At 35.5% G+C, this 27,907-nt stretch overlaps 1 protein-coding gene across 5 annotated transcripts in view; it reads left to right on the top strand.

Moving 5' to 3' along the window:
• The first annotated feature begins 5,754 nt into the window (after positions 1-5,754).
• MCPH1 (microcephalin 1) overlaps positions 5,755-27,907 on the top strand; it is a 336,480-nt gene continuing 314,327 nt past the window's right edge. Inside the window, exons 1-3 of one of the 5 annotated variants that reach the window (XM_031951142.1) lie at positions 5,755-6,012; positions 11,130-11,221; positions 13,019-13,137. In XM_031951142.1, coding sequence (XP_031807002.1) covers positions 5,955-6,012; positions 11,130-11,221; positions 13,019-13,137 — 269 coding nt within the window. In that variant the 5' untranslated portion in view covers positions 5,755-5,954. Of the gene's footprint in view, positions 6,013-6,600; positions 6,887-11,129; positions 11,222-13,018; positions 13,138-27,907 lie in introns of those variants that run through there. The other 4 variants (XR_004231848.1, XM_031951141.1, XM_031951143.1 and 1 more) reach the window with 4 other exon arrangements.

The raw sequence follows: 27,907 nt of genomic DNA, 5'->3' as shown, positions 1-27,907 counted from the left end.
GTTATTTCCTTTCCTCAAAGATTTTTTGTTGCCTCATATCTGGAAACAGCAGTGGGTATCAATTGTAAATCAATTAGAAGGAACTTTGGGGAATTAAACTATTTGCCTACAATCAAATGTGGCAGCTAGGATAACCTCTCTCCTACTAGATGATTAATTGGATTTAGGATTTTCTCTATATGTGTATATGTGTTTACATATCAATATATATATGCATAAACATATTATAAATATAATAGATATATAATATATACATATACACATATAACGGTCCTATGAAATATGTGTATGTAAATGTGTGTGCGTACTCTACCTTGAAAAATATATTTAGCCTCTCAGTAGTTTGTGCGAATTTATGTGACTTAATTAATTAATTAATTAATATGTGACTTAATTTTCTCCTTTACAATTTCACCTTTCTTCAGTTCATCTAATAAAAACATCCTTGGAGCACATCAAGGATCCACCAAAATAAACTGAGGAGAGATCAAACAGCAAAAACAAGAAGGTGCCATGAAGTACCAATGGTAATTAGTATCAATGATATGGTTATAGGCATTTATGATAGCTTCATTTCCCCGCCCCCAGCTTTCCTCTGGGTGGGGTTCCTGACTATTGTCCCTATTAGCTCCACTTTTAATTTTTTTTTTTTTTTTTGCTTGTATGCCCCTGCATTTTTAACCTACTTGTAAGATTTGCTTCCTCCAGGCTCCAAGCTATGAACTTCCAACTATTTGTTCACCCTGAATACCATTGGCTGAATACCCAGCATCCATCTGAATGCTGCTGCCACCATCTTGTCTCCTCTCTCAGTCTAGACCCCACTAGGGAGGGACAGCTCTCTGCCCCTTATCAGCATGAAGCACTCCAGAAGATGAGATCTCCATCCCTTTGTCCCAAATGAATTTGAGATGGATGACTGCTTAAGGAGGAAAAATGATTTAATATGATTTTGTGATTCTCTGACCTTGGTGGGGGGTGGGGGATTCTGTTCTAAAAATAAGTCAGTAGTCCTAAATCTTCTAGCTTTGATATCTGCCTCAGGAAAATCCCACATCCAATGTCTGACCATCCTCAGTCAAATAGCTTCTGACTGAAACAAACTCCCACTGAGACAATAGTGAATAAGACCACTCCTCAATTCATTGCTGAGTGGTAATCTTCTCAGTAATAATCTGATCAACCAAGAACCACTGCTTTTAGAGATCATTCCTTCCCACCTATGACTAATAGAATTGGCATATTTATGATTGAAAGTTGGATATATCTCCTTGCTTCTGTTTCTCTGTTGAATTCACTTATAATTTAGTCTGCTTTGTAATGGCAATATGATTACTATTGCAATAAAGCTTTGCCCTTGACTAGGAGATGGATTCAAACCTGCAAATTCTTTTGAGACACTCCATGACACCAGTCTAAGTCCCCTTTTGGGGGGGGGGAGTCCCCCTTCTCAGCCTCAACAATATGACTTAGAGGTTGAAATCGATATAGGCACAAAATGTTGGGATTCAGTTCTGTGAGAAATTCACAATGGCCATTCTCATTAGCAAAAGATATGTTTGTTTAGGAGAAGAGATTACAGACAAAATGATGAGATAGAATAGACACCAGGAATAGTAAATGTGAAATAGAGTTGGGAGAGCACATAGCAAGAAAAGGGGTTTTAATAATTAATGTTGGAAAAGACAAGTTCCCTAGGGGAGCTTATAATTAACTAGGAGAAATGGAACATCTCATGAAGCTGGGGTATACTCTTAGCTTACAGGCTAAATCTTAAAAGGGATTTAGCATCCTAAAAAAGTTAGGTAGCTATAAGAAGGTGAAGTCATTATAAAGCATAGTGAAAGGTTGAAGAAAGAGAGACACCATGAAGTGTCTTCATAGGGTGAAAGGGGGAGAATCAAAGGAGACACTGTAAAGCATTGTGGGGGATGAGAAGAGGGACCCCACATGGCATAATGGAGGGATGAGAGGAGAGACGGCATGTGGCATAGGGGAGGGATAAAGGGAAAGACACCAAGAGGCAGAGTGCTGTGGTAGGCTATAATCCCAAGAAAGATTGAACAAAATTGAGGGGAACAATAGACAGGTTTATAGAGGAAATTTAACTTAAGAGGTTTGACATAACTTGGATTTCTTGGCTGGACACAGCAATGTGGGGCCACCCATGGTAAGGGGAACCTTGAGGCTAAACTGATTACTATCAATGTCCTTCTGAAGGGAGTAATTCCATCAATACTTCATTTTTTCTCTGCCAATCACTCCCAGGACCTCATCATCAAGATTTATCTTCCAGAGTTCAAATCTGGCTTCAGACATTTATTGTGGCATCTTGCGCAAGTCATTTAACTCTATTTACCTTTGGAAATACAAGGGGGATATATACAATTATAGATATAATATACACATACACACACAAGTGTGTGTATGTGTATATTATATCTATAATTGTATATGTGTATGTGTGTATTTGTGTCCAAAGATAGCCAACTAGGGTGAGGGGGGAAAAAAAGAAAAAAAAGAAACATATAACTTTATTAAATCTTTTAAAAAGAAAACCAATTTGTACATAACAGATTTGCAGTTTCATATGTAATCATCTTTTCCCCCATTCTACTGTGTCATGGAAATTTTTTTCTAATTTCTTATGTTCAGAATAAAATAATTTTTTAAAAAAATAACCCACTTGTACAAAAACATTCATAGCAGCTCTTTTGTGTTGGCAAAGAATTGGAAATTGAGGGGATGTCTATCAATCGAGGAATGGCTGAACAAGTGGTTGTAGATGAATGTAATGGAATACTATTGTATAAGAAATGATGACCAACTGGATTCAGAAAAACCCGTAAAGTTTTTTTCCAATGCAAAGTAAGTAGAATAAGGACACTGTACACAGTAGCAGCAACATTGTAAGGTGATCAACTATGAATAACTTAGCCCTTCTCAGTTATACAAAGATCAAAGATAATTCCAAAGGACTTATGATGGAAAATGCTATTCACATCCAGAGAAAGAATTGTTAGAGTGTAAGTGTAGCTTGAAATATATTATTTTCACTTTATTTTTTGTCATTTTTATTTTGTTGTTTCTTCTTTTACAACATGATTTGTGGAAATATTTTATATCATTGCATATACATAATCTATATATATTTGTTAACTCTGAGGGAAAGAAGAGGTACAGGGAGAGAAAATTTGGTACTCAGATTTTTAAAAAATGAATGTTTAAAATTATCTTTACATGTGATTGGAAAAACTAAAATAATATTACAAAAACAAAACAAAAAAACATCCATGCTTCACAAATGCTAGCTGATAAAAATTTAGTTACATTCTGGAACAGTTATCTTTTCTGACTAAATAAAACTAATCTCACATCTGAGGTGCTCTTCTTCCAGTCCTACCAATTTTCCTACACTTCCTTCCAAAGTTTTCATTTAAGTAGAATGCAAAGGAAAATGCTCAAACAGGTACTAGCTGAAGGAAATCAGGAAAAAAAAATTAAGGTCTTTGAGTAATATACATCATCTTAGAAAGTGGGTGTGGGCTTAATTCAGTTGCTTTCTTCTTGATTTGCAAATGATTCCTTAATTGCATGCTTTGCTAGTCAGCTAGACTTTGGCTTCAGGTGAAACAGTTAATTAATTCAATATTTTACAGGTTTGAAACAACAATTTCATTCAACAAGTCAGTGTCCCTAGGGGCAAAAAGCTATGGCGTTCTCTCCGCCCCCCCTCCCGGCCCCGCCCATGGTTTCAAGAGAATTAGCGACCAATTCAAGGAATGTCCTATTGTTTGTAGCTATATTTATGTGTGGTCCAAGTATTGGGGAAAACTGAATGAAAATAATTATGCAGATAATTAAATTATGCAGATAAATAAATTAAATTATTAGACAGAAAATCTTAAATCTTGAGTACACACAAATCCTTTCGAAAAATCTTGGGTCAGAAAATCTGCTCTTTCTTTTACCACAGCTCCCGGAGGAAAAAAGAACCCAGTCCAAAGTTTGCTATCAAATTTATCCAATTGTTTTCTAATTCAATTCAAAAAGTGTTACCTTACTTTTACATTACTTAGCTTTAACACTAATCTAGAATATAACATTTATAGCGAAGGACCTAGCAAGTAAATCCTGTTTCTTGCTGCTAGTAGGCTTTTTGATTTAAGATATATTCTCACAGCCTAGTTCCAAATCTAGCCTGCTGGCTGTTTCTCTGGGCTTGCCACTTAATCTCCATAAATTGGTACTCCATAAGAACTTGAACTTCGTGAATTACTGGGGGGTAGGGGGGCCCGCAGGCTTGTTGGAGAATATCAATGTACTCTAAAAATATCAAGAGGAGAAAAAGCGATGTCATGTTGAAAGCCGTAAAGACACAGCGATTTTTTTGGTTTGTTTTTCTTCTCACTCTAAGGATCTCAGACCTTTCCTGGGAGTAGAATTTTAAACGCATGTTTTTTGGGTTTTGTTTTTTTTTTCGCTCTGTAACATGCCCCTATCTTTGTGCCTTCCAATATGTCTCTCAAAACCAGGCCAAATGGAATGGTAAAAGCATAGACCATTAATTTAGCATTGGGAGGGAGGTCAGGGGGTACCCTAGTGACCTAATTTTTCAGTTGAAGAGATTGAAGATGAGTTCATTGACTTGCTGTAAGTCACAGAGTATACAGGAGAGTAAGAATCTACAGCAAGGTCTCCTGAGCTGCTTAGATCAGGATTCGTCTCGCCCCTTCTAGTCTTTGAATAGCCTTGGGCAATTCCATCCCCTCCCTTCTCGTGCCTCAGTTTCTCCTTTCTGAAGGGCCGGTGCTACTATCCTCGGAGCCCTCTTTTTCGTCTGATTCTTCAAGGAAGCTAGATTAGAAGACTAATAGCTACAGCGAAGGAAGCAACCTTCTTTGGTCAAAGACCTCAAGAATTTGCGCATGCAACTTTGTTGCAACCTACTAAGGGAGAAGCGCCCCGCGGTAAATGAGGCTAGATGAGAGCCGCTGCTGGGCAACATCAAAAAGACTCCCGATGTGCTGAGCCCTAGGCCGGAGCACTTGATCATTTAGGTGAACCTAAAGTAAAATACTTAGGGATCAGCTCTTAGGGACTTGCCGGATCTTCCTAATATGCAGACAACCAATGCAGAGCCCGGGAGCTGGGGCGGAGCCAGATCGCGCGGGAGGTTTGAATTAGGGAAGTCTAGAATCAAGTCGAAACTTCTTGCTCTGGCTCAGCTTGTCTAGTTTAGCAGGTTGCTGGACTGGAAGCGAGAGTTACTCCGGGTTTTGGATCCGGCAATGAGAGGGGAGGGGTGGTGCCTGGAAGGGGATAGTGTCCAAAACAGCTTTTGTGCCTTTCCTTAAGTATAATAGGAGCGTCATAATAATATATTGTGTTAATATAACTTAATATTATCATGTTACCGCATATTATACCTATGTAATAAAAACATTATACATACATAAGAAAACATTATATATCTATAATAAAAACGACATAACCTCTGGACTACTGTGTGAAAAACGTTTCCTAAATCTTAAAACGCAATGTAAATTAGATCGGGGAGTGAAACAAATACACGTTCCGCGGCTTAAAAACTTAGAAATTGTTAGCGGAAGATAGCAGCTGGAAAAAGATCTGTTCCGGCCTCCCGGAACTGGGGGGTGGGGTGGAGGGTGGGGTGGAGGGTGGGGTGGAGGATGGGGTGGGGGTGGGATAGGAGGTCCTAAAGCGTTTTACTAAAAAACGGGCCAGTGAGACTTGGCCCCGCCCCCCACCTTTTTCCCGGCTTCGTGAGCGCCTGCCTGGGTCGCCACGAAAATGCGGATAAGGCAGATTTCTTCCTGAGAGTAAGAACCAGGAAGGGCTTTAAGAGTTTTTCTCGGCGCATGCGCAGTGTTCACAGTCTGAAGGAGCCTAGGGCCAGAGAGTAGGAAGCGTGGGCAGCTCCCGGCTGCATTATGGCTGCCCCCGACTCTACGGGTTCCCCAAGACCCCGAGGCGAGCCCATCCTAAAAGGTAGAGAGACCCTGGGCTAGACCCTCCCTAACCTTCTCACCCCGTCCTGTCCCAGCTCTTCCTTTCTGGACAAACTTTCAGCTGTCAGGTAGCCGGCTCCCGGCTTTGGGGGAATGGGGTGGTAAAAGGTCGAGGGGAGGGCAGGGATAGAGGGAGGTTTGGGGGGAAATTTTAGGGAGGGGGAACTAAGAGTCCGTTACGGGAACGTGAAGACAAAAGAGATTGTCCCTTCTGACGCAGGTGGTGACCATTTCCAAGTCACTAAACCTCTCGGGACCTTAGTTTCCTCATCTAAAATTTTAGGATATTGGACTAGATGAGCTCCAAAGTTCCATTCCTTAGTCTGTGCTCTTGGGATTGAGGGGATGGATCGGACTACAGCTAAAATTTCGAAACTAATTCAGTGGTCCTCGAACTTTTGTTCTCAATATCTTTATCCTATTAAAAATGATTGAGGATCTGTCCAAAGAGTTTTTGTTTATGTGGTTTATAGTTATGGATATTGATCACATTAAAAATAAAAACTAATTATAAATTTGTAGACTCTCTGAAGTTCCCAGGATGCTCTAGACCAGACTTTGAGAACCACTGAACTAATTGATTGAAATTAACCCGTACTGTTTGTTTCACCTTCCCGCCCCCTCCCCCACCCCAACCTCCTAGCATCTTAGGCACTTCCATTCGTTCTAAAAGCTATTCCAAGTACAAAGAAAAGAACGCTGGAGAGGTTGCTGTAAAAGGACTTGGGTTCCACTTGAAGCTTTGTTGCTTAACTTCCTAGCTGACAGAGAAGTCCCTGAACCTGTCCTGGTCTCAATTTTTCTTTAAAAGAGGAAATGCCCTAAATGGATCTTAGAGCACTAAATCTCTTATAGTAAGCATTTGTTAAGCACCTCCTGTATACCTCGTTTAAATTAGGGACTAGAGACTTGGAGATGAAAACAAAACAATGGCTTCAGAGTATTTTTTTTATTGGGGAGAGAAACATGTATACTTACAAATAAGTACAAACTTAGACAAAGTAATTTCCCATTGACAAGTGGGAATAAGGAATAAGCTTCTTCTAGAAGCTGGCACTTACTTGAGCTGGAAATTACTAGGAGGGAATTTTTTAAGAATAAGGGAACATGTGTGTAAAGGCAAGGGTCCAGAGATGGAATGCCCTGAAAAGAGACAGCAGACACAGTAAGTCAGAAACAGTAGGGAGTCATTCAAATTTCTGAAGCTGAGTAAAGAGGTGACAAGGTCAGATATTCCTAAAGTTTGGTAGTTTCATAGAAGATAATTGATTGGAGAGAGGACAGACTAGATGGAGGGAGACCAGTTAAGGAGACTTTTTTAAACAGACTGCTGATTTTGTACATATCTAATAACATTTAAGCAAAAATTGGGGAGCTAGGATAAATACCATTTGGCAGTTAATTGAATATAGGAGGACAAGAAAAGTTGATAATGATTCTGAAGTTTCAAGTTTGGTTGTCTGGATAGGGTGGTGATGCCCTTCAGTTCTCTGTTTCTAAATTTCCTCAGTTCCTTAGCTCTTAAGATCTCTCAGAGTATCTAAGATAGAGAGCTGGAAAGGACTTTTGAGGTAATCTTGTCCAACCCCCTTATTTTACAGATCAGGAAACGAGTCCCAGAAAGGTTGTTACATATCTGAGGTTATAAAGATTACCAGAAGGGATTTTCCAGCCTATAATTGTAGGATTCTGAGAAAAGGAGAATGAAGTTGCTTGATGGGACTGAGAAGACAAGCAAGCAAGAGCTGAGGAATTAGACAGCTAATTAGACAGGTTGGATGAATAGAAGCTGAAGAATCAAGAAACTGAGGCTCTCAAATCTGATGGCAATGAGATTTTGAAGGAATAAATCCTCTGACTTAATTGAATAAAGGTTTTGAGTAACCCAAACTGCCAGTGGCCATTATCTGGGGGTGCCCAAAGCTAAAACTTTTCTTTGCTCCTATTGCTCCAATATCTTCCCAACAATCTCTTTGCTTACTCTAGTCTCACAAGAAAAATTGATTCTTTTCCATGCCAAGGACAGTACCTCTACATGCATTCTTGACTCCATTCTCTGCTGCCTCTTTCATCACTGCCACACTCTTTAATTTTAAGTGTCCCCACCTATTGGTCTTCTTTGCTTCCTTAAACATGGGTGTCTGCCCTAAACTTAAAAACAGGGTGAAGGGGGTATTAGATACGTGTGTATGTATGTATATATGTTTGTATTGCTTTCCCCATTAAAATGTAAAGTCTTTGAGGGCAGTAACTGGATGATCCCTTATAGACATATCAAACTCAATTTGTCTAAAACAGAACTCATTGTCTTTTCCACAAATCCCAAACTTTTTCTAAATTTCTGCATTTCTGATAAAGATATCTCTATCCTTAAAATCTCTCTGCTCCATAAACCTTGAGATCCAGCTACAGTGGCCTATTGTCCCTCAAATATAACACTCCATTTCTGATCTCTGAGTCTTAATACTAGCTGTTTCCTATGTCTAGGATACTGTTCTCTTTCCTCACCTCTACTTCTTAAATTCCTGGCTTCTTTTTTGACTTAGTTCCTGTGTAATTGTACATGATTACCTTCTATATATTGTCTTGTCTTTTAAGTACTTTTTTCTTTATTGCCTACATCATTAGAATGTAAACTCCTTGAATATCTTTGCCTTTATATATCTTCTCCCACATAGTAAACACATTAAGTGTTGATTGATAAATTAACGTGTGGTTCCTTCCCTTGTGTCCCATCATACCTAGGCAAAGCCACCCTAAATGGAATAAGATTAAGAACTGAAAGGTGGTAACATCAAGTCCAGCTTAAATCCTAGGCAGGGAAAAGGAAGGAAGGGAGGGACAGAAGTCCAAAGTGACACAATTACTAGCAGTATACAATAATTGTTTCCATTATATGAGCTCTCTTCCCTCCTTCTTTTAGCTCCACACATTTCTTTTTAAAGGTTCTGTTTCATTTGTCCGGTTCTTCCCCTCTCTCCTCATCTCCCACTGCTCTACATTACTTGATTCTGCTTTAAAAATCAAAAACTTTTCAGTTTCATATATTTCTTGTATTGTTTTAAGCTTTAAAAAGCTTTCCTCATAACAATTTGGTGATTAGGCCAGCATTGTGATTTTCTAAACATGACTCTTACAAAGATATATTGCTCAGTTTTCCTACAGTTTGTAAATTCTAATAAGTTTTAGAAAATAATTATTGACCCAAATCTTCTGTTTTCAGGTATGACAATCTTTTCATTCTCTTATAGCAATGAAACACAATGGCATCCTGGAAAGGATTCAGAATATGGAGTCAGGGCACCTGGATTCCAGTCATCTCTTGACCTCTTAATTATGTGATTATAGATTTGCTTTGAGGACTTGACATAAGAATCACTTGAACATTTCTCTATATTTGTAGGATTCAGTGGAGCTTTACAAATGAAAACATAGAAGAGAATTCATTAATCTAAGACTAAGGAGCAGCTAAGTGGTAAAAAAGATAGAAGGCAGGAAGACCTAATTCAAATAGGCCTCAGATTCTTACTAGCTATCCGACCCTTGGCAAGTCATTTGATCTCTGCCTAAATCTATCGGAGAAGGAAATGGCAAACCCCTCAAGTTCGATGCTAAGAAAACCCCATGGAAAATAATGGTGTGCTGTGGTCCATGGGGTCATGAAGGGTCAGACACCTCTGAACAACAACAAATGAGCCAAGGTTCTCCTTACTTTTGTGAGGCTTCTTGTTAATGGGATAATTTACTAATGAGACTTAGGCACTGTGACAATAGGTCCCTGATACAATCAGGGATAACAGAAACAGTACAATATGACAGCACTTCTGGAGTGAGACCACAAGGAAATGAGGGGAAGCATAGGGATCTTCTGGATGCCTGAGGAAAAACTGCCTGCTTACCTTTTTGTTTAGGCTTATTTTTAGAACTTTATGTAATTTAGTGGATAGAATATTAGACTTGAAATCAGAGCAATGCCTGGAACATAATAGGAATTCACTAAATAGTTATTAGACCTCAGTAAGATTCCCTTGCTCTACTGCTCAATAGTTTATTAACCTTGGACAAATCACTTAAATCTATTTGAGTCTTAATGGCCTCATCTGTAAAATTGGATTAATCATGATTATCTCAAAAGAGTAATCACAAGAATCAAAATGTATGTGAAATCCCTTATATAACTTAAAAGCACTATGTATATCAGATAGTTTTATTCTAGCCTTATATCTTTCCAGAGATGGTTTCAAAACATGGGTTGAATTTTGTTTTCATTTAAATTTTTTTGGAAAAATTAAAAATATGAGATGCAGGTGATTACAAAGAAGAAAAGGTTTCTGAAATCCTATTTACCTTTTTTAATACACGTACATTGTCTATGTATATCTGGGTCAAGTAATCCAATGAATACTAAAATTAGGCTAATATAATACAAATGCCAGTTTCTTACTAATAAATCTTTTATTATAATTCTCATTGAGCAGCAAAAGAATGATTTGCACATTTCACTCTGGTGAAACCCAAAACATAGGCCCTGAGGAAAAAGGAAAAGGATCTAAATACTTCAAAAATTAGATAATTGGATTCCTTTATTAAGTATATCCTAGTAATTATTGATTGTTATTGTTCAGTTGTTCAGTTGTGTCCAACTCTGTGACCCCTTTGGGATTTTTTTGAGGAAAATGGTTATTTCCTTTTTCAATTCATTTTAAAGATGAGGAAACTGAAGCAAATAGAGTTTAATTACTTGCCAGGATCATACAGCTACTAAATATTTGATGAGCTTTAAACTCAGAAAGAGGCATCATTCTGAATCTAGGCCCAACATTCTATCCAACTCACCCCCCAGGTGCCCAATAGCACTATGTAAAAGGTCATTTGTTTAAAAAAAAAAAATTAGCTATTTTGCTGATTAATAATTATTTCAGCTTTACTGACAGTAGCTTACTATTGACATATCTGTGAACACATTTAAAAATCAAAGCTAAAAGCTTCTTGTTCATAAAAGGGACTTCGTGACAAAAATAAAGTATTTTAACATCTTTGGGGAAAGAACATTTGTGTGAGTATTGTGCAGTTCATGTTAGTGTATTTCTTTTTCAGATGTTGTTGCTTATGTTGAAGTATGGTCATCCAGTGGAGTAGAAAATTATTCAAAAACTTTTGTGAATCAACTCCTGGGTATGGGAGCAAAAGTAAGTAAAATTAATTACTTTTATTCTCACATCTGACCTTTCTTTGATCTCTAATGAAAGATTGTTTTTTTTCTGCTTTGTGAATTACTAGTGACTATGGGATACAGAAAAGATCAGGTGGTAGGTGACTAAGTATTGCATAGATTATAGGATCATAAATTAAGAGCTAGCTGGGAATTTCCAGATTTTTGAATCCATCCTCATTATAAAATGTTACGGTCCAGAGAAAAGAAGCAGTATTTTTAGAAACACCCGGGTAAAAGAAGCAGAGCTGAGATTAGATTGCCAAAGCCTGTTTTTACTGTTAGACTGGGCATTTTATTACAACTCCAAAGGAATTATCTTAATTCTTTTATTACTGTTGAATTTTAGTATAGCAAGTATTTTAATGAGTCTATTTCAATTAATCAGTCAATTGTTAAATATTTAATTGCCTAGAATATACCTAGTACTGTACTTGGATAAAGGATATAAGAATACAAAGACAAACAAAAGACAAACATTCTTAGCCTTCTAAGACCTATTCTCAGATGAGTGGAGGAGAAAATGACATGCACATGTGTAGGCATATTAAAAAAAAAACACTTAACAGATAAAAAGTAAAATGAGAATGGAGAGGGAGACACTATCATCTGGGAGATCATGAAAAACCTCTTTCAGAAAATGAATTGGGCATGGTTTAGACATAAATATTAGTATATTTATTTTTCCTGCTGTGTGTTGAATAGTTTGGGGTGAGGAGACTCTGAAATCGATTAGAAGGTTATTTTTTGAGTCTAGTCCCGAAGTTATAAGGGTTGGAAATAGACCTGTGCCTATGTGAATGTAGAGAAAGTTGTATGTGAAAGATATGATTGGTCATGTGGCATTAATGCGTGTGGGGAGTTAAGAATAGCATTAAGGTCATGATGAAGCCCTTAATAGAAATAGCTTTAATGGAATGGTTCATAATCTATCTTTTTTCATTTCCTTTTCATCTTGTGATGCTATGCCAGATGAGAAGACAAATGTCAATATGAATTGATAGAGCAAATAAAATGAAAACAGTATATATATAATGATTGACAACTTAATGCAGTATACTTAAAATTACCAAAGTTACAACCTAAGAAGAAATGAGGAAAAAATGCACCTTCCTCAATTCTGTGCTGTGATCACTTATCACTAAATTCAAAAGTTGAAATGTTGCCTCCAGTCAACCCATACAGACAAAAATCTCTGCTATAATATTACCTCCAAGTGGTTGGACTTATGGTGGAGGACTTAAGTGTCTGGAACATTTTATATGCTCTTAGATTTGATTGATATATTTTGTTTCAATTGCTTTTTTCCTTTTTTATTTTTGTTATAAGGCATGACTTCCTGGGTAGAGGGAGGAGTATTAGATTCAGAAATTAAGTTCAATTAAAAGCTGATAACTAAAAATAATGGAAATTTAAAGTGGAAAAAAAAATTCTCCCTTTAGCAAAACTTTATTAAAGATTCCTATCTCATTCGCTTTTGTCTTTTTAGTAGATCCATTTTATTCAGGTCATATATTAATTTTGAGTATGTTTGGTAAGTTGTGTAATATGTTGGTGTATGCTATTTTTATCAAATGGATTTTACAAATTGTTTCTTGGATTTATCAGATACTGAGCTCTTATTTTTGATTATCTAATATGTTGCATTGACATATTTTTCTTTTGCTGTATGATTTTAAAAGAATGAGTAAGAATTTTTTTTGCCTGATAAACTCATGATTTTAAGTGTTAACTATTAATAATTTATACATTCTTTTTCATTATGATTCCACAGGTTTCAAAAACTTTTAACAGAAATGTAACTCATGTTATATTTAAGGAAGGATATCAAAGCACTTGGGACAAAGCACAGAAGTATGGTATAAAGCTTGTTTCAGTCCTGTGGGTTGAAAAGTAAGTACTGCTTAAAACTGGATCTTAGAAATAGACTTTTTCTTCTTTTTAAAAAATAAAGTATGTGAAATCTCTTTTATAGAGCACCTTTGCTACAAAATTGTCTATTGTTTTACAAAAGTATCTTTTTACTGATAAGTTTTATTTTGGTTTTAGAGCAAGTTAATTTCATACTTTATAAAGCAGATATAAAAACAAGTTAAAATGCTCTTATACATTCCAGAAGCAGATAAATCAGAATTAGTATTATTTAAGAACTTCTCAGTCCTATGGGTAGAGTTTGCATTTTGGCATTTGAATTTCTCTTCTGGACATGAAGAAGCTGGTTTTACCCCTTGTGCTCACCTCTTGCAGTCCTACCTTAGTAGGAATAACTTAGAGTGTTCGGACCACATTTTATTTATGTGTGTATCTCACTCAGTACCTTATACAGGTTGTTGAATGAAAGAAGTGGACAAAGAGTAAGTGTAAAAACACAGTAATGAACTCTAACCATTCCTTTTATGTTATCCACTGCTAAATTCCCCTGAAAGTCATAATTCCTTTACCTTGTCTTTTATTATTTAGAAATGATTTTGATAGCTCACATTTATAGAACCTTCAAAGTTTTGTAAAGTGGTTTACACATGTTCTTGTTTAGATTAAAAATACCACAAAGTGTTTCTTACCATTTATTTGTACTCAGTACACTTTCAGTGTTTGATTGGAATGGGAAGGGAAGAAAAAGTAATATTTTTATTAAGAAACTTAGAATTTTATATTAAGATTCAGAGTAGCCAATTCTGTGCAATGAGGATGGATCTCATTTAGTATAAGTCCAAGAATGGAATGGACATAATTGTTATTCTCAAGTTCATGGTTGTTTCTGAAACTATGAAAGGTCATGATTTGACCCTGTACACATCAGTAACATGACATAGTGTTAACACCAACACAATGATGCTAGTTTACCAGTATGTTTGATATAAACAATAAACACCTACTACATATATGCCAGATACTGTGCTAAGTAAACACTTTTATAAATAGTATTTTATTTGATCTGCACAATGCCCTGATAGGTGAGATGCTATTATTATCCTCACTTTACTTTTGAGGAAACTGAGGCAATCCAGAGCTAAATGACGTGTTCCAGGTCACACCACCAGGAAGTATATCAGGCCAGATTTAAACTCATCTTCTTGATTCCAGGCCCAAAGCTCTTATCCACTGTCAGCTGGAGAATATATAAATAATATAAATAAGAATAAAAACTCTTTAATAACATGTTTGTATATCATCCATATGGGGATTCCTCTTTAATGGTACAGATTACAATCCCTCTAATCTTGTAGGATTTTTCTGGACTTTCACATTTGGTGGATACTAGTCCATCTTTTATTCTACATGCTTTAAAAAATTTTTAAATAATTTTTTATTTTCAAAATATATGCAAAGGTAGTTTTCAACATTAGCTTTGCAAAACTTTGTTCCAAAATTTTTTTCCCTCCTTCTACCTTCTCCTCCTCCCCTAGATAGTAAGTTATACAATATAGGTTAAAAGTATATAATTCTTCTAAACATATTTCCACATTTATCATGTTACACAGGAAAAATCAGCTGGGAATACAAAAAGAGGCAGAAGAGTCAAAGCTTACAATCCAATAGTAGAAATCTCATACAAAAACATATGTAAAGCAACTATACACAAGATAAATAAGGAAATAATTAAAAGAGAGAGAAAGCACTGGAATTAGGAAAGACTTCTTATAGAAGATGAGATTTTAGTTGGAACCTAAAGGAGACCAGGGAGGTCAGAAGAAAATTCCATAGAAATAGAAACCACCAAACCCATTGCTCTAGGAACCACAATGGAGTTTGGGAATAGCTGTTAACATCCATTACTTTCCTGAAGTTATAAAATCTACTTACCTTATAAAATTGACCACTGAATCTTTTTTTTTTTTAAATTAAAGCTTTTTATTTTTGAAAACATATGCATAGACTATTCTTCAACATTAGCCCTTGCAAAACCCTGTGTTCCAATTTCCCTCCTCCCCTTCCCCCGTGCTCTGCCCTAGATGGCAAATAATCCAATATATGTTAAATGTGGTAGAAATATATGTTAAATCCAATATACATATACATATTTATACAATTATCAGATCGCTGAATCTTAAAGCAAAATTCTAGTCTTTTATTTCTTTCTGGACTGGTTATAAAAACTTAGCTACTTTCTGAACTGCTGGAAGTTATCTAGATATCTATGCTCTCTAGGGATAAAGCAAAAAGCTTTAGGAAACTAAAGTTTGAAGTCATCCCATTGTGTATCATTTCCTTAGCAATATTTACTACCCACTATTATCTATTTCTGCCAAATACTTGGATGTGTGTAGGCACATGTGGGAATTTGGATGGAGAAAATGGGTCTTCTTTAAGATTGGAGTTCTTTGCAAATTCTGCATGTCTTTGTGTTATTAGTTTGTTGCTGAAGGGATTTGGGAACTGGTATTCTGAACTGGATTAAGAATTGACAAATGGTAAACTTTGACCTAAGTCTAGTGTTTAGATCTAATTCTTAGATCTCTAGTTCTGAGATCAAGCTTATATTTGGCAGTAAAAGGACCCCAGGAGATGATCTTTAAACTATAGATCTAAAATCGAAAGGGACATTAGGTTTTCTCCCTATCCGCATGTTATAAAAATGGAAATTGAGGTTTAGTGAATTTATATGACTTCCCAAAAGTCACAAAGAAAAGCAGGATTTGAACCCAAGTCCTGAGACTACAAATTCATTGCTCTTTCCACTGAACCCTCCACAGTAGGAATAATAGAAATTTACAATTATGAAGAAATTCTTTCATTCTCACTATACTATAAATCTAACAGTACGAAGAGAACTGCCTCTGAAATCAAAGGACTCACCTTTGGTAATCACGCCTGTGTGACTACTGGCAATTCCCATAATCTCCTTGGGCCTCGGTTTTCTCACCTCCAATTTGAGGTGTTTTAAAGTAGCCCTTGACGTTCCTTCTAGCCCTACATATGGGATGTAATCTTCATTAAAGCTTAGGGATAGTTATAGTACTAATTGAAATTTATTTTCATTTACTCTGTCAACTCAGTGTTAGAAGTGTTAGTAAAATGTTTCATTTTCATTTGGACTGGATAATCTCTAAAAGACTCTTCTAGTTCCAAAATTCTATGCTTTTATTCTCTAATTGCAAAGAGAAATAGAAGACAAAAGAATGGGATAATAATCTGTCATAATCGCTATGTTAGGGTTTTTCTCCTGATCTGAAGTTGTAGGGTATACTTTCCATGAATTTCTCAAACTTATTGCTTTCAGGCAGATAAAGGTCATTCCTGCTGTCTCCAAACCTAGTTAAACTTGCTAGCAAATATAAAGGTACAGACGCTCAAAATAAGGACACGTTTATTTAATGACTCTGACATCTAAATATAGCTCATATCAGAGTATAGGAAATCATCATGGTACCCCCTTCAGTTCTTACGTCAGAGGCTTACCTGGCCTCTTACTGTTAAAGTATTCCTTAAGTAGGGCTTCCTAAGAGGCAGTAGCCATTGTACCTTCAGAGCAGTAAATGCTTCTTTCCACAACTCCTGTCTCTGCAGCTCTCCTATGTCCAGAACTAGCCATTTTATAAATTTCAGTGCCTCTAACAACTCTCTTCTCTCCCTCTCCCCTCAAAAAACATTGCTTTACTTTCAGACCTTGCCATTTGTGATATTTAGCAGATAATATTATATCTTTAGTCTTGATTTTTATCTTGTCTCTTTTATCTTCCTGTAACCTTCCAGTTCTCTGCTGGGGAAAATAAGGATAAGCAATCTAGCTATATCTATCTTTGCAAAGAATGTATGTAATTTGATACCCATGTCTACCAGGATGCCTCCATTTTGCTTTTCTTGGCTTGACATATGAGCCTTTACAAATGTTTCTCTTTCCAATTAATTGTTGGTTTATGTTGGCATATTACAATTTGCATCTTCCCCCTTTAGCACCCAGTGGGTCTAGTAATAAAGAGTTCCTAATCTACTTTGTGTCATATTCCTTTTGACAAGTCTGGTGATGCTAGAACCCTTTTTAGAGTAATGTTATTAAATGAATAAAATAAAATACATAGGATTGTAAGGTTATATTGAAGTAAAGATACGATTTTATTCCTATTCAAGTTCATAGAAACAATGAAATCTGATTGCTCGATTAAAAAGCCCTGGTCTAGATCTGAGGGGAGAATCTTACTTTCCTAAAAGTTTTCTGTGAGTTGACCCCAATTCCTCCTAAAAGATCTGGACTGTTTAATTTTTCAGGCTCTTTGTAGTACTATTTAGGGCAAGATATCTTAGCTTTTTTGTCATGGATCCTTTATTTTAGTCTAGTAAAGCCTGTGGAACCTTTTTTCAGAATGTGTATAAATGTACAAATGTACAAGAGAATTGCCCAAAAAATAATTATGTTGAAATAATTATTATTTTTAAGTTCATAAACTCCAGGTTAAAAATGCGTTTCCCTACTTATTTATCTATGGAGTACTTTCTTCCTTATTACCCATCCTGATGATTCTGCAGTCAACATATAACACTTCTTTAGTTGATTTTAAGGGTTTTTGTGGTTGTGTTCAGCCCCCTTTGGCATTTTCTTGGCCAAAATACTACAATGCTTTTGCCATTTCCCTCTCCTGCTCATTTTACAGATGAAGAAACTGAGGGGAGAAATAGTGACATGTCTAGGATCTGTAAAATGTCTGAAGCTAGATTTGATTTCAGGTCTTCCTGACTCAAGCCCAGGGCTTGAGCCTATGCTAATGTTAGCTAAGGGTTTTTACTCTTTATCAAATAGCAGTTTCGGTCACTAATCCTGGCCTTCCACAGAAGCTTCCTTTAAGCCTTAGATTTTCTTGGCAAAGTAGTTTGGGTTTTATAAAACTGATATGTTGTTCTCCAGTTCTAGCATGTTTTGTAATCTTAGCTCTATGGATAGGATCTTCTGACCAACCCTCTAAGAAAATGGTGTCAAATTCAAAAATATTGAATCCCTGTGGCCTGCCTATTGGTTTAGAAAGCCACAAATTAACATTATGTTGTGTTCTATTTTGATTTGTTTTGTTAAACTTTTCCCATTTGAATTTTAATCTGGTTTGGCAAGCAGCCTGTGGATTTTGAGTTTAACACTTCTGCCCTAAGGTATCTTTTGGTGCAGTAATGTAAACTCAGAAAGAGGACCGTTAAACCTTATATAAGGAATAATGAGGGCTGTCTTTTTTTATTTATTTTTAAAATGTAACATTATATTTTATTGTACTTTTATTTATTTTGCTAAGTATTTCCCAATTACATTTTAATTTAGTTCTGGCCACACTCAAGAGTGTTGTGGATTGCATACAAAAATGTGTTTAATATCTCTGCTCTGATGGGTTAAGGCATATTCTCTAATGATGTGCTATATCCTTCTCGGAAATTTTTTGCTTTCCTTTGCTTTGAGAATTAAAGATTCTCCTCTTGATACCTTCATACCTTGAGTATGAAAGATCCTTTCTTTTGTCTGATCTTGAGTGTTATCTTCTAGGGTTTCACTCCTCTTATAGTATCCGGAAAGTCCTTTCCTCACCCATAATCAGTAAGCATTAATTTAGAGCCTGTTGTGTTTCATAAATTGTACCTAGGGGCTAGAGCTATTTGAAAGTCATATTGTTTCTGCTTTCAGACCAGTTGATTTTCCTAAAACATTATATATTTTTTAATAGCTAGTTCTAGTCATATCTTTATATATTGCCCTACACTGAGCTCTTATCCTAGCTGGAGAAATGTGCCATTATCTTTGAACTTAGATTCCTCGTAGAAGCTATCTGGAAGATTCCACCAGACTGAAATCCTTATCCTATTCAAAGACTGACTTCTATTGTACTTTCCAAATTCCTATTTCCCATGAAAGTTTACAGCTCACTTGCAGAAATGAAGTAACATACAGTCTGGCACCAGTATTATTTCACTTATTTACTAACCTTATTAATTTGACCATCATCTCATTGTTCTTTGCAACCATCCATTTGGTTTTCTATGTGTGACCTCCTTTATTAGAGGTTCACAATAAGGATAAAAATAGATGGCAATGAACATATTAACTTTTTGTGCTTAGAAGTGAAACAATTTTCCTTTTCTTTAAGGACAATATATTTGTAATTTTAAAAGCTTAATTTTATCTCATGGAAATTAGTAATTAATACTTGACTAAAGGCCAAATGTCAGACTTAAAATATGAATATTATGACATTTTGAACTGAAAGTTTACTGGCATTCTAAATAAAAAGTTAACTCATTTTTTTTTGCCAATAGTTTATGAAATAATAATAATGATGTCAGTTAGCATTTATATAGCACTTAAAATATTACAAAGTGCTTTTTTATATGAAATATTTCATTTGAACTTCATAACAAACCCTTTGAGATAGGTGCTACAGGTATTATTTTCCAGATGAGGAAGCAGAGAGAAGATGAAGGACTCCCTCTTAGTCATGCAACCAATAAATATCTAAGGCCAGATTCAACCTGACACAAGTTTTCCTAACAGTATTATATTTCTCTAGTTTTATCTACGTTTTACAAAACTAATTACTAATTTTGATTCCTATCCATTTTGCTGTGATATTTTGGAAAGCTGAACTTTAAATATGTGTGATCACTAGATGTCACTAGAGTCCTATTTTGTTCTACTGTTTCTGGGAGCAGTGTCAGACAGCTGAAATACAAGACATAATTGACTGTCCTTTTTCTGTGGATAGGATGGGTGATTTTTCAAGCAGTCGTAATATTTTTTCCCTAGGTTCAGAAGAAACTGAAAGCATTGAATTTTGAAGTCACTTTAGTCATTGCAGAAAAACATGGCCCTGGAATCAACTACATGACTTCTTGCATTGGAAGCAGGGGAAGGACATTATCAACTTCTTACCTTTTAAACTGGTCTCTTGATCCTGCTTACCTGCAGTTTTGTTGTGAGGATTAAATATAACTGCTTTGATGGATATCTGGTTTCACTGATAAGAGATATCTTCCCCCCACAGATGAGGTCATAACATTTATACCTTCTCATTCTGTTCTTTTCACTTATTCATATTCTTTTTTAAATTCCCTGAGTCTTCTACCCACTGGATTAGAACTTATCAGAACCTACTGCTAGGTCTTATTAAAGCGGAATAGCAGCTCATATGCTTTTGTTCAAAAAGATGTCTTTGCAAACATTGGAAATGGGTTGAAAGATGCAACGGAGAACTTTGGCTCGCATTTTTTTTTTTTTTTTTTTAAATAAGGCAAAGAACAGGGAAACCTAAAAGTGCCAGAAGTAATATATGCCAGAATTGTGAAAGATACAACCTCCTGGCATAGAAAGCCACACCTTTATTCCTTCCCCACCCTAATTTCATACTGACCCCACTCTTGCAATATTATATTCCAGCCAAACTGGCATTACTAAACCCAGGTCTATCTTGAACATTTATGCCTTTGCAGTCTGACTCTCATTCCTGGAATGTTTTTTCTTCCTCATCTCTACCTCATAGAATCTTTACCTCCCTTCAAGAACACAGCTCAGGTGCTACCTCCTAATGGAGGTGTTTCCTAAACCCAACTATTCATGCTTTCTTATTAGAATTCATTTTGCATAAGCTAAGTATATTTAATATATGCTTATTCTAATAAAAAATTCCATATGTACATACAAACCAGCCTTTAAGATAAATATGTAATATGTATAGATTTTTAACTTATGAATATATTAATAATTATTTTTATATGTTGTATGGACCTGTCTTTTGGTGTATAATTTCTCAAAATATGGTTAAGGACACACAACATATAATTCATTTTCAACTATTTATCTTTTTTCTTTTATAATTTGTCCTCCCATACTCTTTCATTGAAAACATTTTTAAAAATAAAGTAGAACCCTCAGGATTTACATGCATGCATGTAATTCTCTGTAACATGTTCCCCTATCTCCCAGTAAAACATAAATTACTGGAGGGCATAGACTTTTTTTTAAATCATCAGTGCCTAGTATCCCTGGTACATGGTAAGCAATTGATGACAAATGCTTGTTTAATTGAACTGAATGTATAGGATTATATTTAATTTATCAGATTAGGGTTCCATTTACCTAGTGAACTTTTCGTTATCTCTTATAAGGTCCTTTGGTTTTGCAGGAGGCATTGCTGTGGCAGAGATAAACATGTATGGGTTTTGTGTTCCATTCCACTTGGTTCATACTTTGAATAATCTTAAATCAATTAGCAATTAGGGAAACCTGTTTTGTACTATAATTGTCTAAGTGCTATGGAATCATATAAAAAGTATAAAACAAAATCATTGTTGAAAAATACCCTATTAAATACATTGTCATAAGAGTATATTTTAGGAATTAAAAAAAAAATAAGGTAGCGATAAATCAAGGAAGAAATAGGCAAGATGTGAGTTAGACCAGTAAGTCAAAAAACTTTTTTTTTTTTAAATTTACTGCTATAAAAAACAAAGATTTTCCTTGGAAAAAGCAATGGATTTGTAGTCAAAAAACCTAGCCTAAAGCACTGCTTTGCTACATGCCAGGTCTAGGGCCTGAAGCAATTTACTTTTCCTCCGAGGCCTATTTATACTATGAAAGAGTTGTATTACTTTTATAAAAGGTTGTTGTGAGAGCCAATAATGTATATAATGCACTTCACAAACCATAAAACACTATGGAAATGTAAGGTATAGACTGAGGGAGAATTAAAAAGGGATGGTAAGAATGGGAGTGTATGAGCAAAATTATTGGGTGGGAATAAATGTGCTATGTTAGAAACATGGAAAAGTTTGGCCTACTGGAATATCTATAGGTGGGGAGTGATGGCTGTGACAGTAGGGCTGATGACTTTGCACAGCTCTGCCTTAAACAATTCACTTGAATATCAGGGTATTAACCTTCTGATATCTTCCCAAGGACCAATAATCCATTGGATTACCATTGGACCACTGGAGAGCTGATAAGTAGGTTGGGACTTATATTACAGTCTTACTGAGAGCTTGAAGTAAATTCATTTAGAATAGAACCAGCCTGAGGAGCGAAATGGATTTGCTGGTAGGGTGAACAGGTAGTTCTGGGAATGGAGTAGGATGGCACTAGAAATTAAGGTATCGTTTGGAAAGAAAGTTGGACTAGGAGAAGGGTGATGGCTTACAGAATAAGGAGGGACTTATGCTGAGAAAGTTCTCGTGATTCAACATATTATACGGATTTTGCTCGTTGGTCCTGAAATAAAAGTAAGTTACAATCATCTGATCCATTCTTTGAGAAATCTCTATTTGCCCACTAGATGGCGAGATTTTACTATCTTTCATTTAAATAATAAAGTAGTTTGGTGAAATGTCTTTTAACTTAAATCACCAAAGAACATTTGGTGTCCTACATTATTTTTTAAATAAGGTGTTCATAAGTGTTTGAATTGTTTTTATAAAAATAAAGGTTATAGTGGCCTTGAAAGATTTTGTAGATGTGTAATTATGTAATAAAATACTGTTATTTAAATCAGAAACCCCAGTTTATATTTAGAATACCTGTGTTTATTCATAAATCACTTATCTTTAGGCTTCAGTTTCTATATCTGTAGGATGATAGTGTTGTTCATTCCTTTTTCAGTCCTGTCTGATTCTTTGTGACCCCATTTGGGGTTTTCTTAGCAAAGATACTAGAGGGATTTGCCATTTCCTTCTCCAGCTCATTTTACAGATGAATAACGGAGGCAAATAAGTTAAGTGATTTGTCCAGGGTCTCATAACTTATATATGTCTGAGATCAGATTTGATCTCAGATGAATTTTCTGACTCTAGTTTGCCACCTAGCTGCTTACTCTAATGATTTGGATTTAAATCACTCGGCAAACTTTAATAAATACTCTATGTCAAGTATTTTGCTAAGTGCTAGGATACACAAAATAAAATAAATAAAAGACAAAAATGTTGCCCTTGTTTTCAAAGAGCTCACATTCTCATGGGGGATAGATAACATGTAAGTAGCAAACAAGATATAAACAGATTTAAAAAAAGATACTATCTAAGGAAATTGAGTGGAGGAGGTAAGGGGGCAAAACATTCCAGGCATTAATCTTTAAAGCTAGGAAGATCAATTAGTCTAACCATTCAAAAACAAACAAACAAACAAAAACCCTTTGTTCTTTTACTGATTTTCTGACTTCCAGCCAATCTTTTCAATAAACTCTACATCATTTCCCCTATACTTAAAATGGCATAATGCCACCTATCTTTATGAGACTATGGGGAATAGGGAAGTTTGTTCTAATATGCTTTGTAATAGATAGTAACAGAAAATTTAAAGTTTTCAACAGTCTTGGATGATAAATTATCAGTTGTACATATACAGTTATGATTTTTTCATTGTTAATTCCAATGTTTACTTGAAAGCAGAAAATAAAATACTCTATTATCTTTTAAAGATGTAAGTGGTAACATCTTGAAAATTGTCAGGCTTATGCAGTTATATCTGTCATATAATAATAATATAGGCAAGTTGTGGGTTCAGTCCTTTTATGGATAGGTTAGTTTTATTGTATTTGTTTCTTGCTCTGTCCCCTAGTCAGTTAGCATGCAAATATGCTTTGTTCATGAGGAAAACTAGGCAATATAATATGATTGAATTAGAGTAACTCCATTCCTACTACTAGAAAAACAACTGAGCACACTCATGATAAGTGATAGTTGCATTATTTACATGTGCAAAAAATAACCCATTATTATATTAGACAACTACTGCATCAGTTAAATCTGTAGGACAAGAGCTACCTTACCTCTATTTCTGTTTCTTTCAGTCTCCCTCAACCCTGTCCTACTTCCTCTATTCCCTCTAGTATCCCCAGTCTGTAGTAGAAAAATTTCCCTTCATTCTAATCCTTTTTGTTTCACACTTCTCCTATCTACTAACTCACACCAGCAATGCTGGCCAACCTCTGTGTCATTGGTCATCCTCTTTGGTGTTCAGTCATTTTTCAGTGTCTAACTTTTTGTGACAACATTTGGTTTTTATGGGCAAGGATTCTAGAATTGTTTGTCATGTCTTTCTATAGCTTATCTTATAGATGAGGAACAGAGGCAAATAGGTTTCAGTCACTTTCCCAGGGTCACACAGCTAGTAAGTGGCCAAGGCTGGAGGTGAACTTGGGTTTTCTTGATTCTAGACCTGGCATTCCATCTACTGTGCCACCCAGCTACCCTCTGTACTGCCTCTCTCTTCTTTCATACCCTGTCACAGACATTTTCTGAAAGGAGAGTTAGGAAATACTTTGTTTCCCACTGCCATTTCTAGACTCTTTCTATACTATACATCAACTTGGCCCCAACCAATTTCCCCCACCTTATTGGACTGTATTACCCCTTCCACATTCTTCAATCCACCAAAACTGTTCTCTCTACTACCCTATACCATGCTTTCTCCTCTCTTAGTTCTGTGCCTTTTACTTGGCTATTCCTCATTCTAGAAATGTCCTTTCTTTTCCCTCATGGAATCCCTCTCTTTCTTCAAGTTGTAATTCAAATACTACTGTATGCATAAATAATTTTCCGAGTTTTCTGTGCAGCCACACTGGGTAAAGCTCCAGCCATGTAGTCAGGAGGACCTGAACTCAAATCTGACCTCAAACACTTAACACTTACTAGCTTTGTAACCCTGGGCAAGTTACTTAAACCCAATTGCCTCAACCCCCCCCCCCCCCCCAAAAAAAAAAAAAAATTCCTAAGCCACCTACTAGTATTGTCCTTCCCAAATCATCTAATTAAGATTTTTTTTAATGTTTATTCTCCATGTGCTTTATTTTAACATTCGTTAAAACAATTTTTGATTTCCAAATTCTCTCCCTCCCTCTTGCCCCTTCACCAACTCATCAAGATAAGCAAAGTGATGTCAATTATTATATATGCTATTATATGCAACTGCCTCCTCCATTAGAGTGTGAGTTCTTTGTACAGAGGAATTCTTACATTATTTTATAGTTCCTTTGCCTAGTACCAGGGCTTGCATTTTTGTTGGTACTTAATCAATGTTGGTTGATTGATCGGTTATTAGACTATAAACGTTTTAAGGATAGAAACTGTTTTGTGCATTTCTGTTCCCTGATATTCTTAGCTAAGTGCCTTGGATATAGTAAAAAGTGTTTAACTGCATTATATTGCAGAAGAAGTAGCTAGTTCTTTGTCTAGATAATCCTATAAGCCATTTCTTATGAAAATATTCCATGACATGACCCTGTACCTCCGTATTTCTCAAATACATATTCCAGTTGTCCTTTACACTATAGTGTCACATCATATTGTGGCAAACACATGTTTGGGCTAAGTGCTGTGGGATATAATTTATAAGCAGTGAAACCCAAAGAAGGAGGAGGAAAAGGGAGGGTAGATTTAGGAGGAAGTGGAGAAATTTTGGAGAAAGTTCTTTATTGGTAGATTTCATACTTGTAGAATCTAACAGTGAAAGTTAAAAATAATGTTTGACCTAATTATTCAGTTGTTGATTAGATGCCATTGAAACAAACAAAAAGAACAGTCTCCTCTGATTTTCTTTTAAAATTTTATTTGAAAAAGAAATGAAAAAAAAACCCAAAAAGGAATATATAAACAAAATAAAGCAAAACAAAAGAGAACATTTGTCATATGCCGAACAGAACATCAAGGAGGATTCAAAATATATAACAATAAATTACCACATCAAGAAAGTATATATAAGTAGAAGAAATTATTTTCATGAATGTCCATTTTTTCTTCCTTGTAAATTGTCCTTTGGTTCTCTACTGCACGCACCTTATTTATTTTTTCCTTCTTTCATCCCCACCATACCCCCAAGCAAGCTACAGTAAAGATATATTTTATGTATACATGTGTAGATATATGTACATACAGACACACATCTTTCCCATCTCTACTGACTCTTTAAATTTTGTTCCACAGCTTGCCTTGCTATTACTTAACCTCCCCCTACCCAAGGATCCCTCCCTTGTCTTCTTCCCATTCCCTTTGCTTGCCTATCTGCCCATGCCTCCCCATCTATGTCTTTATAAATGTTGGAGGGTGCTATGTACCCTTCATGGTATATATGTAATATTGCCTATTGAACCCATTCCAAATTTGAATAGATTTTTATGAGCTCCCCCCCGCCCAATGCCTCTGTCTAGTCTTCTTCTGTACTTCATTTGTATAACACAATTACCATTTTAACCTTAACTCTGCCAGTCTTTCTTTTGAGCAATCCTATAGTTGATATGAATCTTAAATATATAGTATACATTTCCCATGTTAAAAACAATTTGTCCATGGTTAAACAGTTTCCATATTGGGTTCCTTTTTTTTTTTTTTTAAATATCTTTTTAATTTACAAGTTATATGCATGGGTAATTTTACAGCATGGACAATTGCCAAACCTTTTGTTCCAATTTTTCCCCTCCTTTCCCCCACCTCCTCCCTCAGATGGCAGGTTATGGGTTCCTTTTTAAAAAAAAAATTTTTTTTCTAATACACATTACTTTATGAATCATGTTGGGAGAGAAAAATCATAGCAAAAGGGAAAAATCATGGGAGAGATGTAAAAACAGAAAAAAGAAGTGAATATGACATGTGTTGATTTACATTCAGTTTCCCTAGTTCTTTTTCTGGATGCAGATGACATTTTCTGTTAAAGTCTATTGCGATTGTTTGGGATCACTGAACCTCTGAGAAGAACCAAGCTTTTCATAGTTGATCATCACACATTCTTGCTGTTACTGTGTACAATGTATTTCTAGTTCTGCTTATTTTGGGTTGTGAGATGTATATCTATGCTGAGTTTCTGACATATTATTTTCTAGTTTCCCCAGCAGTTTTTGTCAAATGATGCATTCTTTTTCCAGAAGCTGAAGTTTGGGGTTTTTAGCAAATACTAGATTACTATAGGCCTTGATTATTGTGTCATGAGTATCTAATATCTATTCTACTGATCCACCACTCTATTTCTTAGCCAGTACCAAATGATTTTGATGACTGCTGCTTTATAATATAGTTTTAGGTTTGGCACTGCTAAGTCACCATCCTTTGTAATTTTTTTCATTAATTCCCTTGATATTCTTGACCTTTTGTTCTTCCAGATGAACTTTGTTATTTTTTCTAGTTCTATAAAATATTTTTTTGGCAGTTTGATTGGTATGGCACTGAACCTAATAGACCAATTTAGGCAGAATTGACATTTTTTATTATATTAGCTTGGCCTACTCATAAACAATTGATATTTTTGCAATTGTTTAAATGTTACTTCATTTGTGTGAGAAGTGCTTTAAGATTGTGTTCATATAGTTCTTGAGGTTGTCTTGGCAGGTAGAATCCCAAATATTTTTATTTTGTCTACAGTTATTTTAAATGGAATTTCTCTTTCTATCATTTGATGATGGGCTTTGTCAGTAATATGTGATTTGTGTGGGTTTATTTTATATCCTCCAACTTTGCTAAAACTTGTTTTGAGAAGGTTTGGGGATAATTTCCTAAGATTCTCTAAGCATATCACCTGTAAAGAGTGATCGTTTTGTTTCCTCATTGCCTATTCTAATTACTTAAATTTATTTTTCTTTTCTAGTACAATGTTGATAATAATAGTGATAATGGACATCCTTGTTTTACCTCTGTTCTTATTGGGAATGTATCCAGCTTCTCTTCATTACAAATAATGCTTGCTGTTGCTTTTAGGATAGATGCTACATATTATTTTCAG

This window comes from Sarcophilus harrisii, chromosome 2 (assembly GCF_902635505.1).
Source record: "Sarcophilus harrisii chromosome 2, mSarHar1.11, whole genome shotgun sequence".
Lineage (NCBI taxonomy): Eukaryota > Metazoa > Chordata > Mammalia > Dasyuromorphia > Dasyuridae > Sarcophilus > Sarcophilus harrisii.
The sequence above is the reverse complement of the archived record's forward strand: the minus strand, read 5'-3'. Positions and strand labels throughout refer to the sequence as shown.